The 20,001-nt window shown below is 45.3% G+C and overlaps 1 protein-coding gene across 1 annotated transcript in view; it reads right to left on the bottom strand.

Annotated features, from left to right (window-relative positions):
• Positions 1 to 2,826: 2,826 nt before the first annotated feature.
• The window catches only part of setbp1 (SET binding protein 1), a 40,113-nt gene continuing 22,938 nt past the window's right edge, over positions 2,827 to 20,001 (bottom strand). Inside the window, exons 3-7 of the mRNA XM_042489000.1 lie at positions 14,062 to 14,477; positions 11,731 to 13,668; positions 10,431 to 10,638; positions 9,257 to 10,322; positions 2,827 to 4,727 (exon numbers count right to left, since the gene is read on the bottom strand). Of these exons, the coding sequence (XP_042344934.1) occupies positions 4,222 to 4,727; positions 9,257 to 10,322; positions 10,431 to 10,638; positions 11,731 to 13,668; positions 14,062 to 14,477 (4,134 nt within the window). The 3' untranslated portion in view covers positions 2,827 to 4,221. The remainder of the gene's footprint in view (positions 4,728 to 9,256; positions 10,323 to 10,430; positions 10,639 to 11,730; positions 13,669 to 14,061; positions 14,478 to 20,001) is intronic.

Here is a 20,001-nt window from a genome sequence, read left to right as displayed (position 1 = left end):
ACAGTGTGGAGTAAGCTGCCAAGCATGTAGTCTCTACACCTCACGGACCACACATCTAGACCTCATCCTTACCACAACAGACTGCAGACCCACCGAAAGTCATCTAGCGAAGCAAGGTTAAGCGCACTAACTTTAGGACGAGTGTATTTTTGGCTATTTCCTCTGAGAACTCCCCCCTACACACAACCTCACTTGCTTCATGCTACTGCACTGCCCCGACTGGCTGCAGGCAAAATAGCTGCAAGTCAGCGGGGATTCCTATTTTTGGTTGAGTACACTACAAAGGGGCTTTTATACTCCAGAAACTTTTAAAGGTGTGATAAGGCAAATTGTTTTAGCATTCTGTGTAATTTAACGGACTGGACCGATGACTGTCAACGTACAGCAGAATTTGTCGAATAGAAAAATCAATCAGGGTTATCATTTGTGTGTGTTTCCTTGGGGTCTTGAGCAGTCTTAATATAGAGATAAGGTCTACTGTGGTTTTAGGAGACAGTCCCAGCATAGCCGAGCCCAACCGGTATCCATGCAGGATGGACATACTAACACTATTTACAACAAACACTTCAATACTGTAGTTTTACATCTGGTTAAGGCTGTACTGCAAAGAGCTGCAGTAACGATAGTTTTCATGAAATGATAGTCACTTTCTGCACAACTTATTACAAATTATTACTGGTATTATTCACAATTCTTGTTACATGAATTCATTTTATTCAGTAAATAAGACCACTTATTTCTCTTTGTCGAAGGGTGGACCCAGAACAGAAATTCCTTTTAAGGTCATTGCCAGGCACGGCCTGATGCATAGCAAACAACGATGTAGGAGAAGATGGTTTTCATGACAACCTCCTCTGTTCCTGCTTTGCCAAGTGCATAACCAGTGTTAAATAACTGGTTAAATACTGGGCAGAGTCAGTGATCTGTAGTCACATCTGGGACACTGAATACAATCAATATTTCTGGACAGAAACACATCTGACACAGTGTATCGTTCTGTTTCCACCACTACTGTGGAGCAGTATGTAGGCCAGTACGTGATGTGTATTCAGTACAGTAATATTATATTCATCAGTTCAGACTCTATAGTTCTGTTATAATAATATGGGTAAGAAAATTAGGAGGAAGCTGGGAGGTGACTTTGCAAATCCTAGGATGGTGAAGGAATGGCCTGCCTTGCTCCGCCCCTGATTACCCTAACCCTAACCAGTCCCAGACGTCTCACTGAAACCTAACCAATACAACCAACAAAAGCAACTAGTACCAATCGTTCTAACAGGGCGTTTCCACCAGCAGGTCGGTTCAGTTCAGTATGCATTTTTTTCAGTACAAAAGTTTTGGATGGTACCTTTCGTACCTTTGGAACCTTCCTCATTCTTGGTCATACCTCTGCCTGAGGTAGCTAGCACACAGATCCATTACTGAAAGGTGGAAGTAGAAACACTGTAGTGCGTCAATAGTGGAGAATCAATACTCTGTGCTCAGGGCTGAGCAGTGGCTTGTTTGACATCCGTTTTTACCGTAACCAGTTTTCATAGATTAGTAAACTATAATTATAATACAGAAAGGGTGTTTTGGAGCCTCGAGCAGCAGCTGGGCTGACTGCCCGCAACTTTTAAGGGGGAACGTTTACTTGTAGTGTTACTCAATGCACGAGTTGGCGATGTGAATCCATCAGCACACCTTAAATTACAATATGACAACTTTGACCACTCAATCTGTTTTTATTGTCTCTCTTGGATGACATACACTTTAAGTTATGAGTGGATCTTCAAGCATTTAAAAAAATTACATGCATCACAAGCAGATTGTGTGAACTTCATATGTTTATTCTAACTTGGAGAAATAAACAAAATGGAGCTTCGCTTGGTGTTCTCCGGCAGCACTAAACCCCTGCTCTTGCCTGACAAGGAGTCGATGCACAAACGTGCTTTTTTTTAAAAAATATCCCATGATTGAGAGAGACTCTCACTCCAGCCTGCAGCCCCGTTCTGTGTATGATAAATGAGGTGCAGACTTCACTCAGTATCACCTGTGAACAAGCAAATACAGCGAGTACTGCTGGACGGAGCAGTGAGTAACAACAACCCCGCCCACATGTAAGAGTACTGTCTGTGGTGGAAACACTATACAGATATAGGGTCTAATTACCTGTTCATAGGTGTTGCTTTTGGTTCCAAAGGTACTATACCGAAAGCTTTTGATGGAAACGCAGCTTTGGGTAAGAGCAGTCATTCCTTCGCTATCCTAGAATTCACACATTGTAGCTGGAAAACAGAGGATGCTGGCTATGGAAGCTGTGAAGGGACACAGGCAGTGTCAGGGTTCGGATGACTAAGACACATGCGTCATATGCACAATCATGAATATTTGGGGTCAATTTCCGGGGCACTCTTTGCCACTTGTTATTTCTCAGGTCAAATGTAATTGGTGAGAGAAAGAAACATAAGGCACAAGTTGAACTGCTGCAACTGAGAATCCCACCCAACCCAAAGAAAACTCTGTAAATCTCCTGTAAAAAAAACAAAAAACTTGAACAAAGTTGCCAAAGAAACACTGATCGATTGCTTATATTCTGAAATACTTAGAGAAAGAACCAGCCACTACCCAAAGCCACAGATACTGTAGATAGAGTTTAACAAAGGCTTAACATATTGACACAAAAATCCAAGATGGCTACATTCTAGAGTGCACATAGGAATGCTTTACATTGGTGCCAACATGGTGGAGAGTTTGTCAAACTCTGATTCTTTTAAATAATACATCCTTACACTGAATACTGAGACTTTGGTTTCTAAATCTAAATACTGGATTTGCTTTAAAAAAAAGGATATGGATTAAAATCATGTTAAGTAGAAAGACTGGGATTAACTTTTCAAAACACTGACTGTGAGCCCTCTTCAGCTGAACTGTCCAATCACGATTCAGACTCGGGCTTCGGTTCAACGCTTTTGGCTGCGCAGCCTGCATATACAAATTGATTAAAATAATGCATGCTCTCTGGAATGGATATCCAAACCATCGAAGGCCAAAACATAAGGCTGGAACAAGCATGTAAGTGCTGCATTTGATTGATGCAAGTGTATGTTTTTTTCCCATAGTGCAATAAACCAGTTTTAAGGTTTACCAAAAACACACCTGATATTCCTCCTGTATGCAATGCCCCCGGATATAAACACAACAATGAGTGTATGAATGAATATATGTGGTTCTTTCGGTCTGAAAACAAACTTGTCTTGAGTCGCACCCATGTCTGTTTTTGGTTATAAAACAATACACAACTTTCATTGTCTATGGTACAACAATTTGATATACTGTATGCCAGTACGCGTCTATGAGCTGGTTTCTCATTGTACAAGGCAGGCAACAGTGGACTTTGTTTCTATGTACAGTCTGGGACAGTCTCATCCACTATATTGCCTTTATGTCCCTGCTCAGGTCGGGCCTGAGCAGGGAGCGAGAAATAGATGAGACGGGGGCGGGGGTGGGTTGAGGGAGATCAAGCAATGGGAGATGTAAAACATGACTGGGAGTAGATGAGAGGACAAAGCGAGATGGGGCTGAGCGGCAGGCACCAGGGAGGGTTAAAGAACTGGGGTGAGTGGGGAGCGGGACCAGGGGTGAGGAGCTGCCAGCAAGTATCAGTTACTCCTCGGAAAGAAAACAAGGAAGGTACAGACGAGGGTGGGAGCAAAACACAGGGATAAGTAAAAGGGTAAGGTGGTTTAATTACTGCTGTTTATCCCACGTCTTTGACAAGCTTCCTCAGAAAGGCAAAAATAAGCAGAGCTGCACAGTTTAATATTAACCATTCCCCCTCCCCTTGCTGGTAAATATATGGCTAAAGCCACATTCAGATACAGTATCATAAAGTACCATACACATCACTGTATCAGATACATAAAGAATCACATAATATCCTACACTATCATAAGTACCACACACTTTTATAGCATCAGAGTCAGTATCAAATAGTACCATATAGTGCCATTGTAAATGAAGGTCCAATGAATCCTCGAAAGGCTCATGTCTTGTAGCAAGCAGAGGGGTGGTACCGAAAGTGTTCCCTCCTCCTGCTCCTCCACTGACCCTCTGTAGTCCTCGCCAATCATTAACAAGTCAAAGTGCACCAAAGGAGTCCAACAATTAAGGACGCTGCATCTGAAGCAGCACTGACTCCGATAACTGCTCTCCGTTCAGGAGTTGCTCCCTCCTGCAGGTCTATTGACTGGAGGGAGCCCATAACTCGTCCCTGCTGTGGGCCCTGCCTCTGCGTTTCCCACCTTTGGCCATCGGAGGCACAGATCGCGCTTGATGCACCACGGTCTCAATCGTTGCTGAGATGGAATCGTGATTTGAGAACTCCAGAGGCTCGGGGGTCAAGCTTGGCCTGAGGCTCTGCCTACCTGGCAGGTCGTCACACCTCTCCAGGACGGGCATCCCCAGAGTCCTGCCATCGCTTCTCCGACCGGCCAACATGTCCAAACCCCGACCATCAGCCCGATCTTCCTCCCTCTCATTATTCGACTCCGATTTCTCCACGGGTTGTTTTCGGGGCCGCCCAGGCCGTCTTTTGATGACATTGTTTCCTGTTTTGGCTTGTCGCTGCAGGCGCTTGGCACGGAGGATCTTCTGCACATGCTCAAAGTTCAAAGAATGCATTCTCCTCACGTCCTTCTGGATCTGCTCCACCTCCCGTCGCTTATACCTCCGCTTACTGGGAACATCTGGGAGAGGAGAGAGTGGGCATGAGTGAGGTGAGACATCACAAGGTAAATAACTAGCAAAGTCTATAAAGAGAAACCAGTTTTCACACTAACATGTCAGTCAAAAGGAGCAGCCTTGGAAAGGCCAGGAAAGACATCATGCCAATTTAGCTCATGGTGAGAATGTCTTTTTTTTTTTTTTTTGCTTCAAGAGCTTCCTGCTAATTTTGACATATTCATGTAAGCCTTTCAAAGCCCAGCTGAGCCAGGAGAGCAGATCCTATCCTGTAATTGTCTACTAGAGAGCAGAGAGGAGAGGGGTGAGAAGGAGATCCCATTCTGCAAGCAGGAAACCCACAGAAATGTCTCCTTCAACCATTTAATACGTCGCTACACAATAACAACCCTGTGCATCTGGAGCACAGGCTGCCAAAAAGCCAAACACACAAATGCAAACACACAAATCGACACATTTATCCACATGCGCAGTCACAAACACACACATGTGCATACACACTCATGCCCAACATGCACAAATAATGAATTCAGCAGTTCAGAATGGCTGAGCAGAAGAAACTGGAGCCATATTGTTTCCTTCACACTGATGAACTGGGCAGTATGCCCTTTACACGCTGTTCTATCCTGTCTCTTTCCCCCTTTTCTCCATCACCCTCATTCTTCTTTCCACTCTACTCTTCATGGGCGGCAATATGCTACTCTCTAATTTTCAATTAAATTGGTAACACTGCACCATTTCATTTCCGTCTCTATTTCAGAAACCGCTTCCTGGTCTTGGTCCATCTCTGTCATTCTTTTTGTTTCCCATCTCTGTCCTGTTTCTCAGCTCCCCCCTCCTCCTCCTCCTCTCTGCCTGGGCACTGTTCCCGGGGCTCAGACTGAGCCACAGCCAAAATGGAGGAAAAGCACAATCAGCCACCAGTCCCCAAGCAGTGTGCATACAACATGCTTGGTCTCTTTTTCTTGAGCTTTTACGCCCATTCCTGGATTCCCAAACCATCTCCTCTCCTCTTTCCCTCCAGAACTCTTGATGACTCGTGATACAATGTAGCATGTTTTTGCGGTGCTCTAACACATGACGACTGCAATAAACCAAACCAGTAACGTTATATACCGGCAAGATCTGGCGATACATAAAGAATCATGATTCAGAGCTTATGAATCAATATATTGTGATATATTGCTATACTGTAAGCAGGGTGATACATTGCTATTTGTATAATTTTACTAAAACTGTAATAGTATAAGGAGCACATCATCATATGCATAAAAAAAAGGTTTACTGTTTATGTGCAATCAAAACAGTGGAATCTGCATTTGTTTTTACCACAGTATAACATCCAGAATCCAAAATCATAGAACTACTTTTTTGCAATCTGAGGAAGGGAATTAACATTTGCCTATGTTGGTAAAAATAAATAAATAAAAGTGGTTTCAGGATTCTTTTGTTAAACAAATTAAAAATAAAAAATTGAGACCGTATTATACCCCCAAAAACTGTTTTATACACCAAATATGGTGAACTACGTTAAAGGGTATCATATAAAAAGTGATGCACACAATAAATTGAGAATATTTGATCAACATGGCATCTTGGGTTAGAATAATTTACTTTCATGTTTTTAGGTGTAAGTTGTAGAGAGCTCATTGCATGAATAAAGTGTATTCTCAAACAAAAAATATAAAATGCAAGTCTCCTTCAAAAGTGATCCAAGGAGTAAGGTTTGTGCAAAAATTAAGCAGATTACAGCAGACAATGACCCTGATGAAGACCTGTGAGTTGCTATACATTGGTATACATGCAAAATAAATGCATTTTTATTTTTCTGCACAAAACATCCAAAGACTTACATGTTATACTTTTTGATCAAGAGTATACTTTACTCATGTAATGAGACGTTCACAAAATGGAATAAACACAGTACACCTGAAGTATCCAAAGAGCACCTGCAGCACTTCTATTTCTGTTTTGAGATACAGAACATATTTGTATCATCCAATGTTTTTTATGTTACAAGAAACCAATTTGAAGGGAAAATTAAGAGTTTAAGAGTGCATGGATCCACGGTAAGGTGTTTGCTAATGAACTAAGAGTAAGAGAAGATAAAGAGAGGCCTGACCGCCCTCCATTTAAAACTCAGCGGAACATTTCACTCTATTGTTGCTCGAGAATTCAGGGCAGACAGTGAAATTAGTCTAATGCAGAAAGCACTAAGTAGCAGTAGTTTATGAGCTGAACAAAAGTGTGCACACACACACACAAACACACACGCACACACACTACAAAGTAGCAGAAATTTATGAGCTGCATACACGGAACATAAAACCAGTGACCTTCAGCAGTGTGAGGGGCCGTATAGCACTGAGGACCTGTTTCTCTGTGGAATAGGAAGTCACTACGGCACAGAGATACATGCTCGCAGACCGGGTTTCAGACAAGATGGAGTGATTCTCTATGTTTATCATTTGATGAGACTGTTTCTCTGCATGGGAGTGCATGCATGTGTTTATAGAAGTCATGTGACACAAAGAAAATGATTATGTGTAATTTAGTATAAGATGACCTGCTTTTATGCAAATGTGCATGAGAGAGATTGCTGTCAGCTGCAGGGAGACCTTCTGATTAGTTAATAAACACACACAAACACATTCACAAAAAATGTAATCACTGCAAACTAGTTCCACTGAGGAATGATTTACAATCTCAAACTCGTCAGTGCTCGTGCTCAAATATGTGAATTTTACATTTTTATCAGCTTGTGGATGGGGATCTATCTAACTGTGTATGTATCTAAGGTCTAGGGTGCACATGCATGTGCAAGTGTACATGTATGGTTGTGTGACATGCATGCGTATGCACACGCGCCAGTGTTTTAATTGGGCTAAAGCTGTGAAGTGAGGCAGTAAGTCATGCTAGAGGAGGGGCAGGGAGAATGGGGAAAAGAGAGGGTAATGGGAGAACGAGGGGGAGGGGAGACAGGGGAAAAGGCAGAAAGAGAAAGGGAAGAGGAAAGAGAGATATAAGGGGGAGGGGGAGGGGGAGGAAGAGGCGGAGGAACAAGGGGAAGTCTGGGTATGGATGTGGGGATTGTGGGAGACAGGCAAAGGAGGAAAGCAAGGGCAAGAACTGCAGAAGCAGCACAAGGGGAAGAGGGAAGGACATGGAAGGTAGAGGAGGCATAACAACACTAGAGGGATAATTTTCTTTCTACAGACACGCCGTAAATGGGGGAGTTGTGTGTATATGAGTCATCCGTCCTGGATCCCCTGGGGTGGGGGGGGTGTATTCTAACTGAGCCCCTGGCTTCTCCTCCCCACCACTGGACTAGGCCCCAGTCATTAAACCCCTGGCTGCCAGCCAGCTCTTTTAACACAGGCAAGGGCCTTTTACGGCGTGTCTGTAGAAAATAAATCACACTGTGTGAATAATATATCTCTGGCAAAGGCATTGGCAGGAGAGGAGGAAGGGAGGGAGGGGAGGAAGGAGAGATTGGTGAATTATAGTCGTCTCCATCCATGCATTACGTTCTCTCTATCCCCAGCCAGATGTGCTCAAAGACAGCAGAATACAGAGTGTACCAAAATACACATTATTTTGGAAGTGAGGATTTGGGGTTACCCTGCCTCTTTGTCCACTGTATGTCTGGATTATGTTGTTCATGGCACTTTTATAAATAGGAATCACCTTGACGAAAATGCTGCCATCTATGTTTAAAACAGGGAAACCCTGTTAACTGACTAAATATATGATTAAGTCTCTGCGCCAGCAAATTACAAGACCATCATCACTAGGGAGCAGAATAATATATTGGAGACCAATTATTTTTGCAAACATGCTCCAGATTTAGCTATGTGAACAGTTTTGCAACCTTGGCAGGTTAAACATAACTGGCTTGTAAGATGCTACACAGTAAAGCACAAGTGATGCATCATTCCTCACTGCAGGAAGCACTGGATGTGCACGCAGCAACCCTTGTCCAAGCTATGTCAACATCATGTTAAAATCAAGTTCAGTTATTTATTTTTAAACTCCTGTGTACAGTAGAAGTCACCATCAGTTGCAGTTTTGTTTCACTATATTCCTGTTCTGACTTTACTCTAACAAATAGGAGTCTCACTGTTTTATGATCTGCCCTCCTCTGCCTTACAGTCAGATCTGTAATGAGGTCCATTGCTGTGTTCAGCTACTGTTAATGTCAGTCGAACACTCCCTGCTGACTCTTTACATCAGAAGCTTTCCACAGGTGATCCATGAATGGCTTTTATTGTGAGGCAGCTACAGGAAGTGGCCATAAGTGAACTGGTTAGATAAAGACAAGCGAGCAACAGGCAGTTGCTGAAGTTTGGGCTAACCTCCAACCTCCAACACTTCATCAAAGTAAGCAATATAATTTAGCGTGACACCGCTATCAAAAGAAATACTATTCCTGCTGTCATGGTTTCTGATCATGGCAAACCGTCAGTGCACTCCTTTGCAAATACACAGTGTGGTTTAAAAATGAACAGGTAATCCTGATGTAAGAGGTTCTTACCAGTGAGGGAGGGACTGGAGCAGTTGTTCATCTGTCCTGGCTCCTGCCGGGCAGTTTGGAATGACATTAAGCCCTGATCTCCAAACACAGTGAGCCTCGTCTTCCTGCTCCTTCCTCCACACTCGTCCTCACGTGACCCTAGAAAGAGGTCAGAAGCGGACTCTGACCGCTGCGATTGGCTACTGTAGCTGCTCATGAAGCTGTTTATTGGCTGTCGAGTCTGACGGGAGTGGAACTGGCTGTCAGCGAGAGAGTGTGTGGACAGCTGGTCCGACTCAAACATCCCTAAGCTGGATCCCAGGCCTGAGCCTCTACTGCTGCCCCTCTGCTTCTCCAAATGCTTTGAAGAGCCCTGACTGGCCAAGTCCCTCCTGTCGCTCAGCATGCTGAGACGAGCGTTGGTCTTAGCTCCGCTGAAGAGCCCACCCAACTCCTGCCGGTCTCGCAGTGAAAGGAGGGGTTCGTCCTTGTGCTTGTGTTTGTGCTTGTGCTTCCTCTTATGGAGGCGAACCCCTGCGAGACCCCCTGCACTGCCACTGCCCAGGGATCCCAGGCCCTCTCCTCTTACAGAGGGCCCCTGGAGTGGCCCACTGGTGCTGCGGAGCTTGGCCCCTGGCTGGAGCTTTGAATGTCCACTTGAGTGGAAAGCCTTGGGAGGGGGGACAGCGGGCCTCATGAAGGGAGATGGAGGTGCAGGTCCAAGTGAGTGGTGGGGTAGATAAAATGGGGGAGCAGGGGGAAAGTAGCCGAGACTCAGAGGAGGTGCGTAAGGCATCGCATACGGTGCTGCATAGTAATTTCCCCCTGCCAGCGGATAACCATATCCTTGAACAAAAGGCAGCTTCGATGTGATTGGCTCGCTGGTTTTGGCTGGACGGCCGCGTCTCCTCTTAGCCTTTAGATCCGCACTCCTGCGGAGGTATGAGCTGGAGTCACAGGGGTAGGAGTCGTAGGTAACAGGGTAGTAATGATGGAAGTTGAGGCGGAAAATGGAGGGATAGGGTTGCTGGGGGTAGCAGGTGTATCGCCTGTGAGACACTCGTAGCTGCTGGAGCTTTAACACAACCTGCATGGAGGGTAAAAAGACGCAGAGTAAGAAAAATATACCGTTTAATATACACATTACAGTGCTTGGTCAAAGATCACAGACTGAATGTATTGTTGCGTTTCTAACCTCCTCCAATTCAGAGAGAAAGTGAAGATGATCCCGGCTCTGTAGGCACTTCCTCTTCCGTCGATGATGTTTCTGCTTCTTTTCCTGCTGCGACAGGAAGTTGTCAACAGTGGTTGCTTGCCGTTCACAGCGTGCTCTGCTGCTCCTGTTGGATGCTTCCAGGGCTGCTGCCTCTGCAGCCTCAAACCCACACAGATCAAATGAGTACCTGTATGAACACAACATGAAATAGAAAAAATCACATTAAAGCCAGAGATGTCTCCATACCATTTTCCTTCCCAATACCAATTCCAATGACTGCACTTGCTTATTGGCCAATACTAAGTGCGGATCCGATATGTAAACAAAAATGACCAGCTGTTTACTATTAACCCTGTATGGATATAAAATGATTGCTATCAGTATTTCATGGCATGGCTCAGGTTAAGGCCCTGGCACACCAAGCCGATGGTGGCTGGTCAGTGTTGGGCTGTATGTTGCCCTTGTCTTTGCGTTTTGTCCTGCACCATGGGCCCTCGGTGGCCCTTGCTGGCTTTTTATTGGCATACTGAATTGGCCCCTGAGACAGCAGAACATGTTGAATGAAATCACTCTGATTGGCAGTTCAGCTCAGTGCACGAGAGAAATGGAAATGAGGAAAGTAAACAATAATTAAAGTCAAGAGGGCGTGAGGTCAAAACAAACTTCAGAAGGCAAGATTTTTTTTTCTTAAACCATTGAGCTCTTTGGCAAAAACATTTCCTGATGGTTTTTGTTATTGTTCAGCATGGTAAATATGCTTTGCTCTTTTAACATTAGATTGTGATGTTACTGTGCTGACTAACATCAAGGCGATCTTCCGGTTTCCCTTATTTAATGCGGATTACAGACTGCTGATATGGAGTTTTCCTCTCATTTCCTCTCATGCAGTGGCAGAACATACGTGCTGGTTGGCCGTCAGTTGTAGTCTTTGTGGTTTGTTCATGTGCAACTTTTTGGCCGAGACACAGATGACAAGATTAGACGGAAAGTCTGCTTTAGTCGCCACTAGCTCTTTGATGTCGGTTTGGTGCGTGTGGGACTTTAAACATTAAACTGGTATGGCATTAAGCAAACATTACACAGTTAACTGAAGAGCAATTCTTCTGCATTGCTCTCTAACAGTACTTGCCAGTGGCTGTACAATTCAAATTTCTGTGTAGGCTTCTGTTTTAAAACAGCATTTTATATGAATATAAACATAAATAACATAACATAAAACTGAAATGCAAAAAAAACAAAAACCTCAAAGTTCAAGAAATGTAAGGAAGTGTATTAGCACCTGCGTCTAGAAGCGGGGCCCTTCTCAGTTTGATCTGAGGTGCTGTTGTTATCCGTCCCAATCCCGCTGTCACTTGGAATAGTCTCCTCACTGTGGGACTCGCTGATGGGAGACAGCGTCACCTCCTTCACTGACGCCCCCTCTGACAGGTGCGAAGGTGAATTGGCCAGAAGGCGTGGAGGAGACAGTTTCCATCCACCAGACAGGAAGCTCCTGCCCGGTGGCTTGGAGGGCAGGGCTGAGATGGGCTGCAAACTGGGCATAGCAGCATCAGAGTGGCTGGTTCTTATGGATGGAGCACTGGAGCTGGGAGACAAGGTGGCAGAAGGCACTACAGGGCTCTCATAGAGACTGGACGTGGAGACAGACAGAGGGGGCTTGTCCCTAGTGGTTTTAGGAGGGTTAGAGCCTTGGGCTTCTGCTCTGGGTTTCCGCCCTCTCTTTTTACCAATGTAGATGGTTCCTCTCTTGCTGACATTAATTTGTTTTCCCAGCCGAGCCTCGATGGTGGACGCCATGGCGCTCATAGCCGAGCTAACAGGGGCAGAAGGTGACTTCAGAGCCAGAGCCGTGTTCTGATTGGAACCTGAAAGGATCTCATTCAGGATGCTTTGCATTTTACCAAGCTTCATCTTATTAACTGGCCTGGAGGGGCCCCTGCCACGCTTTAGTTTCAGACTATTAGAATTTGCGCTGGTGGTGGGGGAGCCCATTTGGACTAATGTGTTGAGTGTGTGTGTCTTCTTTCGACGGTTTAGCCCCACAGAGGTTTCCTGTGCCAGCGGGCTTGGAGGTGAGGTGGAGGTGCCCTCATGGATGGTCTCCACTGTGAGGAGAGGCTGTTTCTTGGGGCGTCCTCGTTTCCTCTTAATGGGTGTGTGGACAGTCAGGCTGTCGGTGTTGGTGTAGAGGGGGCTGGAGGGGGTGATGGGGAAGGCTGATGGTGGGTCAGCTAAGGTCGAGGGGCTACCCCGGTTGTCTCTCTGTGGTGACGTGAGGCTGGCATGGCTTTTAGCTTTCAGGTAGGACCATCTGTCCTTGGCCTTAGTTGGTCTGGAGCTGGCTGTGGAGCTGGTGCTGTGGCTGGGGCTCGGACTCAGGGCCGCCCTGGGCCTGGGGCTGAGACTGGGGCTCATGTTAGCCCTGGGTTTAGGGCTGGGGCTGGGGCTGATGCTGCCCCTGGGGCTGGGGCTGGGGTTTGGGCTTGGGAGTCTGGGGTGTGTGTGAAGATTGGCTTTGTTGATGTGATTGTGAGGAGGCTCTCTGTGTTTAAGGGTGTCTGTGCTGACTTTCGGACGACCCACTGGGTTCTTTTTCATTCTGTTTGCACCCAAAGTTGACTCTGGGTCAGTTCCACTTGTAACTATCTCTCCTCTCTCTGCCCTCTCTCCCTTTTCCCTTTTATCACCTTTATCTGCTCTCTCTGCTTTCTCTATCCTCTCTCTGCTGACATCTGCCTGACTCGTGAGCCGAGAATCATTTTTGTGAGTCTCCATCTTATGTGATACTTTGGGTTCTGGGGGCCCAGGCTGGTGCTTCTCTGTAGCGTCAGAGTCCTGCCGCTGCTGTAATTGCTCCTCTACAGAAAGTGACTCGTCGAAAGAAGGCCTCCTCCTCCTCTTTCTTCCTTTCCCTTCCTCTGTCAGCATGGGCATCCCTCTGTCTTCTTCATCTCCCCTCCTCCCAGCAGTCGCTCGCTCTCTGTCCTCTTTCCTCCTTTCCTCTCTTTCTTCATGAAACCGCTCAGCCGTCTCCTCGTGCCTGTACTTCTGCCTCTCCTCTGAATTAGTTGGGCTCTCCGATTCTTTCTCTGGCTGTCTTCCCCAAGGTGTTTCAGCACTGTGGGGATTACAGAGCATCCTCTGGGAGTCCTTCCTGCCGTACTTCCTCTTGATGTTCCCAAAGAGCTGCTCACTGACCTCTTGCAACCCCCTCCCCCTGGAGAGATGTATACAGAGAAAAAATGATGACAAAGGGAGAGGAGGGAGAGAGAAAGAATGTTTTGTATTTCACCATAATATAACCAGTACCCATATTCACCAGTATTTACCAGTATTCACCAGTATTGACTATTTTTGTGTCTGTATTTATGGATTGGTATCATTAGAGGACTCTTATGATATAAAGTTTTCACAGTTTTACAATTATGATAACCTGTAATATTTTGCATTTTTTTTGTTATTATAGCAAAATTAAACAAAACCAGGAAACATCACAATACAGCATTATATTGACTTTCTCCCATCCACTTTGCGTAGTGCACAGCATAATTGTTCTAATGATCATGTTTGGCTCATGATAAAATCCACCATACAAGAAAACAAACCATACCTGCTGAGAGAGGTCAAGTTGAGAATACTGGCATCTGTAACCACTGGCAGCTGCAGGTCTGGAGTCAGAGATCTCTGAGGCGAGGGGCTTCGTGTCGCTGTGCGTGAGAACGGTTGGGTTGGATCGAGCAAAGAGCTCCTGCTGGCTCCTGCCAGTTCTCTGGCTGGCTCCGAATCTGCAGGATTGGCCGGGGATGCTGAAGGTGCTGTAGACGTGATCCAGTCCGGATTGATTTGGTGTTGGTGTGCATGCTGGAATTGTTGCGTGAGGGTGTGCTGTGTTTGCTGTGTGTGTGCAAGTGTGTGTGCAGGAAGGAGGGAGCTGCGAAGCTGGTGTTTGGGCGGAGTGTGATCTCCCAGTAGTTGCAGCAGGCCTCCCTCTCTCTGCTCAGGCATTCTGAACTGACGCTCATATGTCTGTGGAGGACAGAGAGGAGAAACAAAGACCGGTTACCACATACGATCGGCCATCACAAGGCAGCTGTATATAGCTGCAGGGGTAGACAAATGATATGATAATGATAATGTGATCATAAAGCTGTGACTACTCTATATCCTGTCTTCATAACATGAGCCTATCTTCACAGAGATAATACATATGTCACACAGCATCCAGTGCTGCAGTCAGTTTCTTTTTGTCAGCACAAATCAAATCAGTGATTTGCTCTTCTCTGATATGATATTCTCGTCTTTTCACGGCAGGACTGGAGCTTTTAATGCATCTTGTGTGCATGAGCAAACAGTGTGCAACAAAACAAAAGGCTTGTTTACAGAGCAATTAAATTCCTGTGGCAAGGATGTTGCATGCTGTGAGAGCTGGGGGGGATGGAGTCGGGGGTGTCTGACTACACACAGTATTAAACACTGACTGCCCTAGACCCAGAATTATTTACTATTTATTATCTTTACTTTGTTGACAACTTTCGTGTACTGTTCACAGCTTTAGTGTTCTGAACTATGGCACAATTTATCTACATTTTTCCCATGACGTGCCACAAATCTGAAGCAAATCTTACTTTACATTTGTCATGTAAAACTAAAATTGTAAAAGCTTGATATAGTATAGAAATCCTAACCCTGCTAAATGTATCACTGCTGCTTAATCGATGTACTGCTGGAAGATGAGAAATAGAGCAGCGGATGGCCTTTGTGGTTTAGCCTGTTATTAACAGACTCAGTATGACGCAACAAGACACTGTTCTGCTGTGCTGCAGGGAGATGTAACCTAACCACAGGCCTGCCTCTCAGCATATACACACAGGCGTGCAAGCGCGCACGCACACATGCATACAGTAGATGTACACATTTCAAAGGCTTCACGAAATCCTGGTTTTACACATAGTAGCACAAAGTGTATAAAAACAATCAGGCAACCAATTTAAGTCTAGATGGATCGGCACCTTGCCAGGTGATTAGCTCATTCTTTGTAGATACACACACTCTCATACACACACAGTAAAGAAGCATATAATGTTCTTATCACAGTATGCATGTTTGCAAGAAGAAGCACTTCATTTCTTCTACCCCGCCAGTGGCTTGCCTTTATCTCTTCTTTCCTTTTTCTATCACTATCCAACTGTTTTCTTCCCCTTTCTGCTGTCCAATCAGTAGTTATGCAGTTACACTTTTTGTACTTCCACAAAGGCAGCAGAAGCAAGCTGCACACACTCACAAGCGCAATAACACACATAAACACTGCGTAAGATAACACTCCACACATGGATAAAAAAACACACACTAGACACAAGCAAACACTAAGCAGCATGATTAACAAAGCCACAAAATGCACGTGCTTTTACTCTCATTTACCTCCTGAACACACTGCTATAGTATCCTTTAAGTCCTGAGATGTATGTGTGTGTGTTTGTGTGTGTATATATATGAGTTTTAAGTGTGTGTGTGTGCACAAAGTGACACTGGAGAGGAGATGCTGTGAGTCCACAGGGGGATAAGATGACAGACACCTGATACACCCATGCTTTCTCATTTAACCTGTCCTAGAATACCTGCTGTTTCAGGTTAAAGGAGGCCACAGAGGAAAGAGAGACGGGGAGATGGAGGTGGTTAGAGTCAGGCAGACACACATACACAAACTAACCACAAAGCCACCACTGAGAGATAATAAAGAGAGGAGGCATGGACACCTTTCCTACTAGAGATAGGAGAGCAAAACAGAAATAGGGAGCCCCCCTCCCTCTGGTTGTGGTTGGGTTATTGGCACCAGTTCAGCTTTTTGTTCTTAGTTTCCGCCCTTCTACCACCGCCTCCCCTTCTCTCTGCCTCGTACACTCCATGAAGCATTTCCAGGGAAAATACACTGTCTGATATTCACACAAGTAGATATAAATAGTGGGCATATGGATCAAGGTAGTCTCGTGGTTGTTGTAGTCAACACAGTGTGAAAAGAAAGACTTACTCTCCTTGCCGTTTGAGACAGGGTCAATCTAAGTCACTCATACAACTTGACAGATTGTCACTAGCTTTGTATCTAAAAATATTAGCAAATATTTTCATTATTAATTAATCTGTTGATTATTTTCTGAATTAATTGATTAGCTGTTTGCTCTAAACATTGTCAGAAAATGGTGAAAAAGTTTACTGTCATAAAGGAGGAAAGAAACCTCAAAATATTCACATTTAAGAGGCTGAAACAGTAGAGTAAATGAGTTAAGATGGGCCCCAGTACACACTGTAATGATGGGCCAGAGTACCTGATTTTGCATTTCAACTAGCTACCATATACCGCATCATCTTGTCACATGATAAAACTGAAATTTTACAATGGAAGGCATCAACATAACCCAGCAATCATTTTTACAAATCTGTATATAACAAAAATACTAAAGAAAATAAGAAATGATTTATTTAATTAAATATTTTTCTTTTAAATAAAGTTTATTTATCATTTTTGCTACTAATTATTTTACAAAAAAAAGAGAAAATGAAGGGCATTTTTGAGGGCATAAATAGCACATAACAACACTTTTGTTTAAATGTGAGTTCTTCTGTGATCACAGTCGTATAATAGAGTGCAATCTGAATCACTTGTAAAAGCCACCTTTATCCCAATTCTCTTTAGGCCCCAGTGCAACATGCACTGTCTTCACTGTCTTCTCAGAATTTTGACTTTTTTCTCTTAAAAAAATTACTCAAAAAGATAAATTGGTTGTCAAACTAGTTGCTGATTAATTTAATAGTTGACACCTAATGGATTTATTGTTTTAGTTCTCCTTGCTATGTGATTATTACTCTACATTTTCATATGTGCTATGCACTTTTCTCTGTTGCATTGCCTTTTCATCACTGTATTGGAGGTCTTATCCTTATCATGTACTTTAACAGTCTCTGCACGGCTGCACCAGTGCTACAGAAAAACATTGCTGTACTCTGCAAACTGATTTCTCTGTTGTACATACACTGCCCTGCTCTTTTCAAGTGCTGTGTGAATAGGGACTGTGCTACTGCTGGCCTGCAGCAGGGGGCAGCGGTCGGGAAAATCAGCAGAGCTTGGACTCTGACCCTGGAGCAGCCCACCAGCACAAGAGCTGCGAGGCTTCAACCTTTTCCACACTGTCCTTCTTCCACAAGTCCCCTCGGGTCACACTTAGATATGGAGAGAGGCCAGCACGAAACAGACCCAAGGCATGTTTAGTCGTGATGCACTCTCCTTCCCTCGAGGCGCTTAGGCAGGGCCGTGTTCAGGGGTTAAGGGTCGTGCTCAGCTGCCAGGTCAACAACCATTTCTAGGAAGTCTTCCACTGGGTCAGCACTGTAACAACATGAATTGGTCTCAGTCAGTCACAGTCAGTCTCCAACACCCGAATGCGGGCAGATATGGAGCTGCACATTCCTTTCTACTGGTGATGTAACCATTAGATAAGGTCAGAGCGCAGCAGAGGAGCTTGTGGATAATATGTGACTAAGTGCTGCAATCACCCAACTGAAAGGCACTTTGCAAATGAGTCAGCATATATTTACGGACAAATTCATGTGTGTGTGTGTGTGCGCCTGACTGTGGCTGTTGTGAACGCAGATCTGGATGTAAAAAGTTCTCTCTCCTCCACTCTGACGTGAGGGGAGGTATGTGACGGCCCCTCCTGTCCTTTCCTCTCCTGCAGCCTCTCGTTTTCCACTGTTGAATAAACTCAAGAGTGGAACTTCTCCCTCACGTACGCACGCACACGCACACGCACACGCACACGCACACACACACACACACACACACACACACACACACACACACACACACACACAGAGCACCCTGGCTGCACCATTATACTGGGAAAGAACACCCTAAACAGGCACACCCAAATCTCACAACCCAGCACACATATACACACATAATACACCGGCAAACATATACACAAACTCCATGCACGCACTCAGAGACACACACAAACACGCTGCCCTTCAAATAGTTTTTCGCAGCCTTTTATTTGGCTGCACGCCCGGTGGTTAGAGTGTTTCATTTTTCCCTGTGTATGGAACTGGGCAGCTGTCCAGACAGACACACAAAGAGAAAGAGAGAGAGAGAGGCACAGAAAGAGAGAGAGAGGGAAAGAGAGAGGGAGAAACGGGGAGGGAGGGGGTTACTGAAAGAATGAGAGCGGCAGAGAGAGGGAGGGAAGAAGAGGACCAGCAGAAAAACAAGGAGAGAGGTGCCTAGACCCGTTAACAACTAGTTCCCTCCGAAACCTTATGATTGATATGATCCTCTCTTTCTCCCACCTTCTCCCTCCTCGTCACACTCACACACTCACTCTCCTTGGCTTTGACACCATGCTGTCTCCCTCTGCCCCTGTGGCCTCGTGCACTAGCCCCCTCCTCCTTATCACATCCCTCCTTTTCTTCTTCTTTTCTCTTTTTTGGAGCTGACCATTCTCCCCCTGTGGGAACTACCCCCCCACCCCCCCCGGCCCCTCTCTCTCCAGCTCCATTCAGAGCGCTGCTTCACTGTGATCTGTGTTTCTGACAGCTCTGCGCACACACACACACACACACACACACACACACACACACACACACACACACGCACACACACACACAGAGACACACACAGCTCCTCTGCAAACAAACACCATGAATACTAACACGGCTTTGTGTCCACAGCACTTAAAACGGGGTGGAAGGAGAGGGAGGGAAGGTGGAGGGGAGGGGTGCGGAGAAAAGGAGGGAAAAGCGATGGAGGAGAAAAGAGGCACTGTGTTGATCTTGTGGCCACTCTCACAGACCTCCCTCCCTCCCTCATTGCCCCCCCCCCCCCCCCCCCAACCCCATCCCTGTTTCTCGTTCTCTCGTTCTTCCCACCAGTTCTCCCGGGAATAAAGACTTCCATTCATGCGCCTGAGGAGACCCACAGCAGGGGAGAGAAAAGAGGGAGGAGAAGGGGGGAGGAAAGATGAGGGGGTGTCAAGGTGGGACAGTTTGTGGATCACTGGAATCAGGCCCGTTGCCTAAAATTGTGTGCGTCTGTTTTCACTCAGCGCGCCTCGGCCAACGCTCCACTATCTCAGCTCTAGTGGCATCTGTGCCAGCTAAAGCATCTTCTGGGAAAGTTGGGTGGGAAAGTTTGGAAATTGGGCTCCATTCAAAACTAATGCTACAATTTCACAACTATGTGCTCTGACTACAGCGACAGTTTAACAAAAATAGAGCTTGATTATTTAAGCAAACAACAAAAAAAACCTCACTATATCTGAAGCATAGTCTTGTCTACACGTTGTTATATGTGCCCTCCCTGCTGGGCGTGACCAGGATCCGATCTACAGTACATTTGTCCTCTGGCCAACTGTAAGGCAGAAGACAGATTTAATGCACAGCAGTTGGTCCCGAGCAAAATGTTCCCTCCTACGTCCACAGCAGTAATCCTTCAGATTGGAGTGCTCCTAAAGATAGCAGCAAAAACACCCAAGAGTCTCCTTGTCACACTCTCTTCAGACAC

The sequence above is a fragment of the Plectropomus leopardus genome, chromosome 6 (genome assembly GCF_008729295.1).
Source record: "Plectropomus leopardus isolate mb chromosome 6, YSFRI_Pleo_2.0, whole genome shotgun sequence".
Classification (NCBI taxonomy): Eukaryota; Metazoa; Chordata; class Actinopteri; order Perciformes; family Serranidae; genus Plectropomus; species Plectropomus leopardus.
This window is presented reverse-complemented; position numbering and strand designations above follow the sequence as displayed.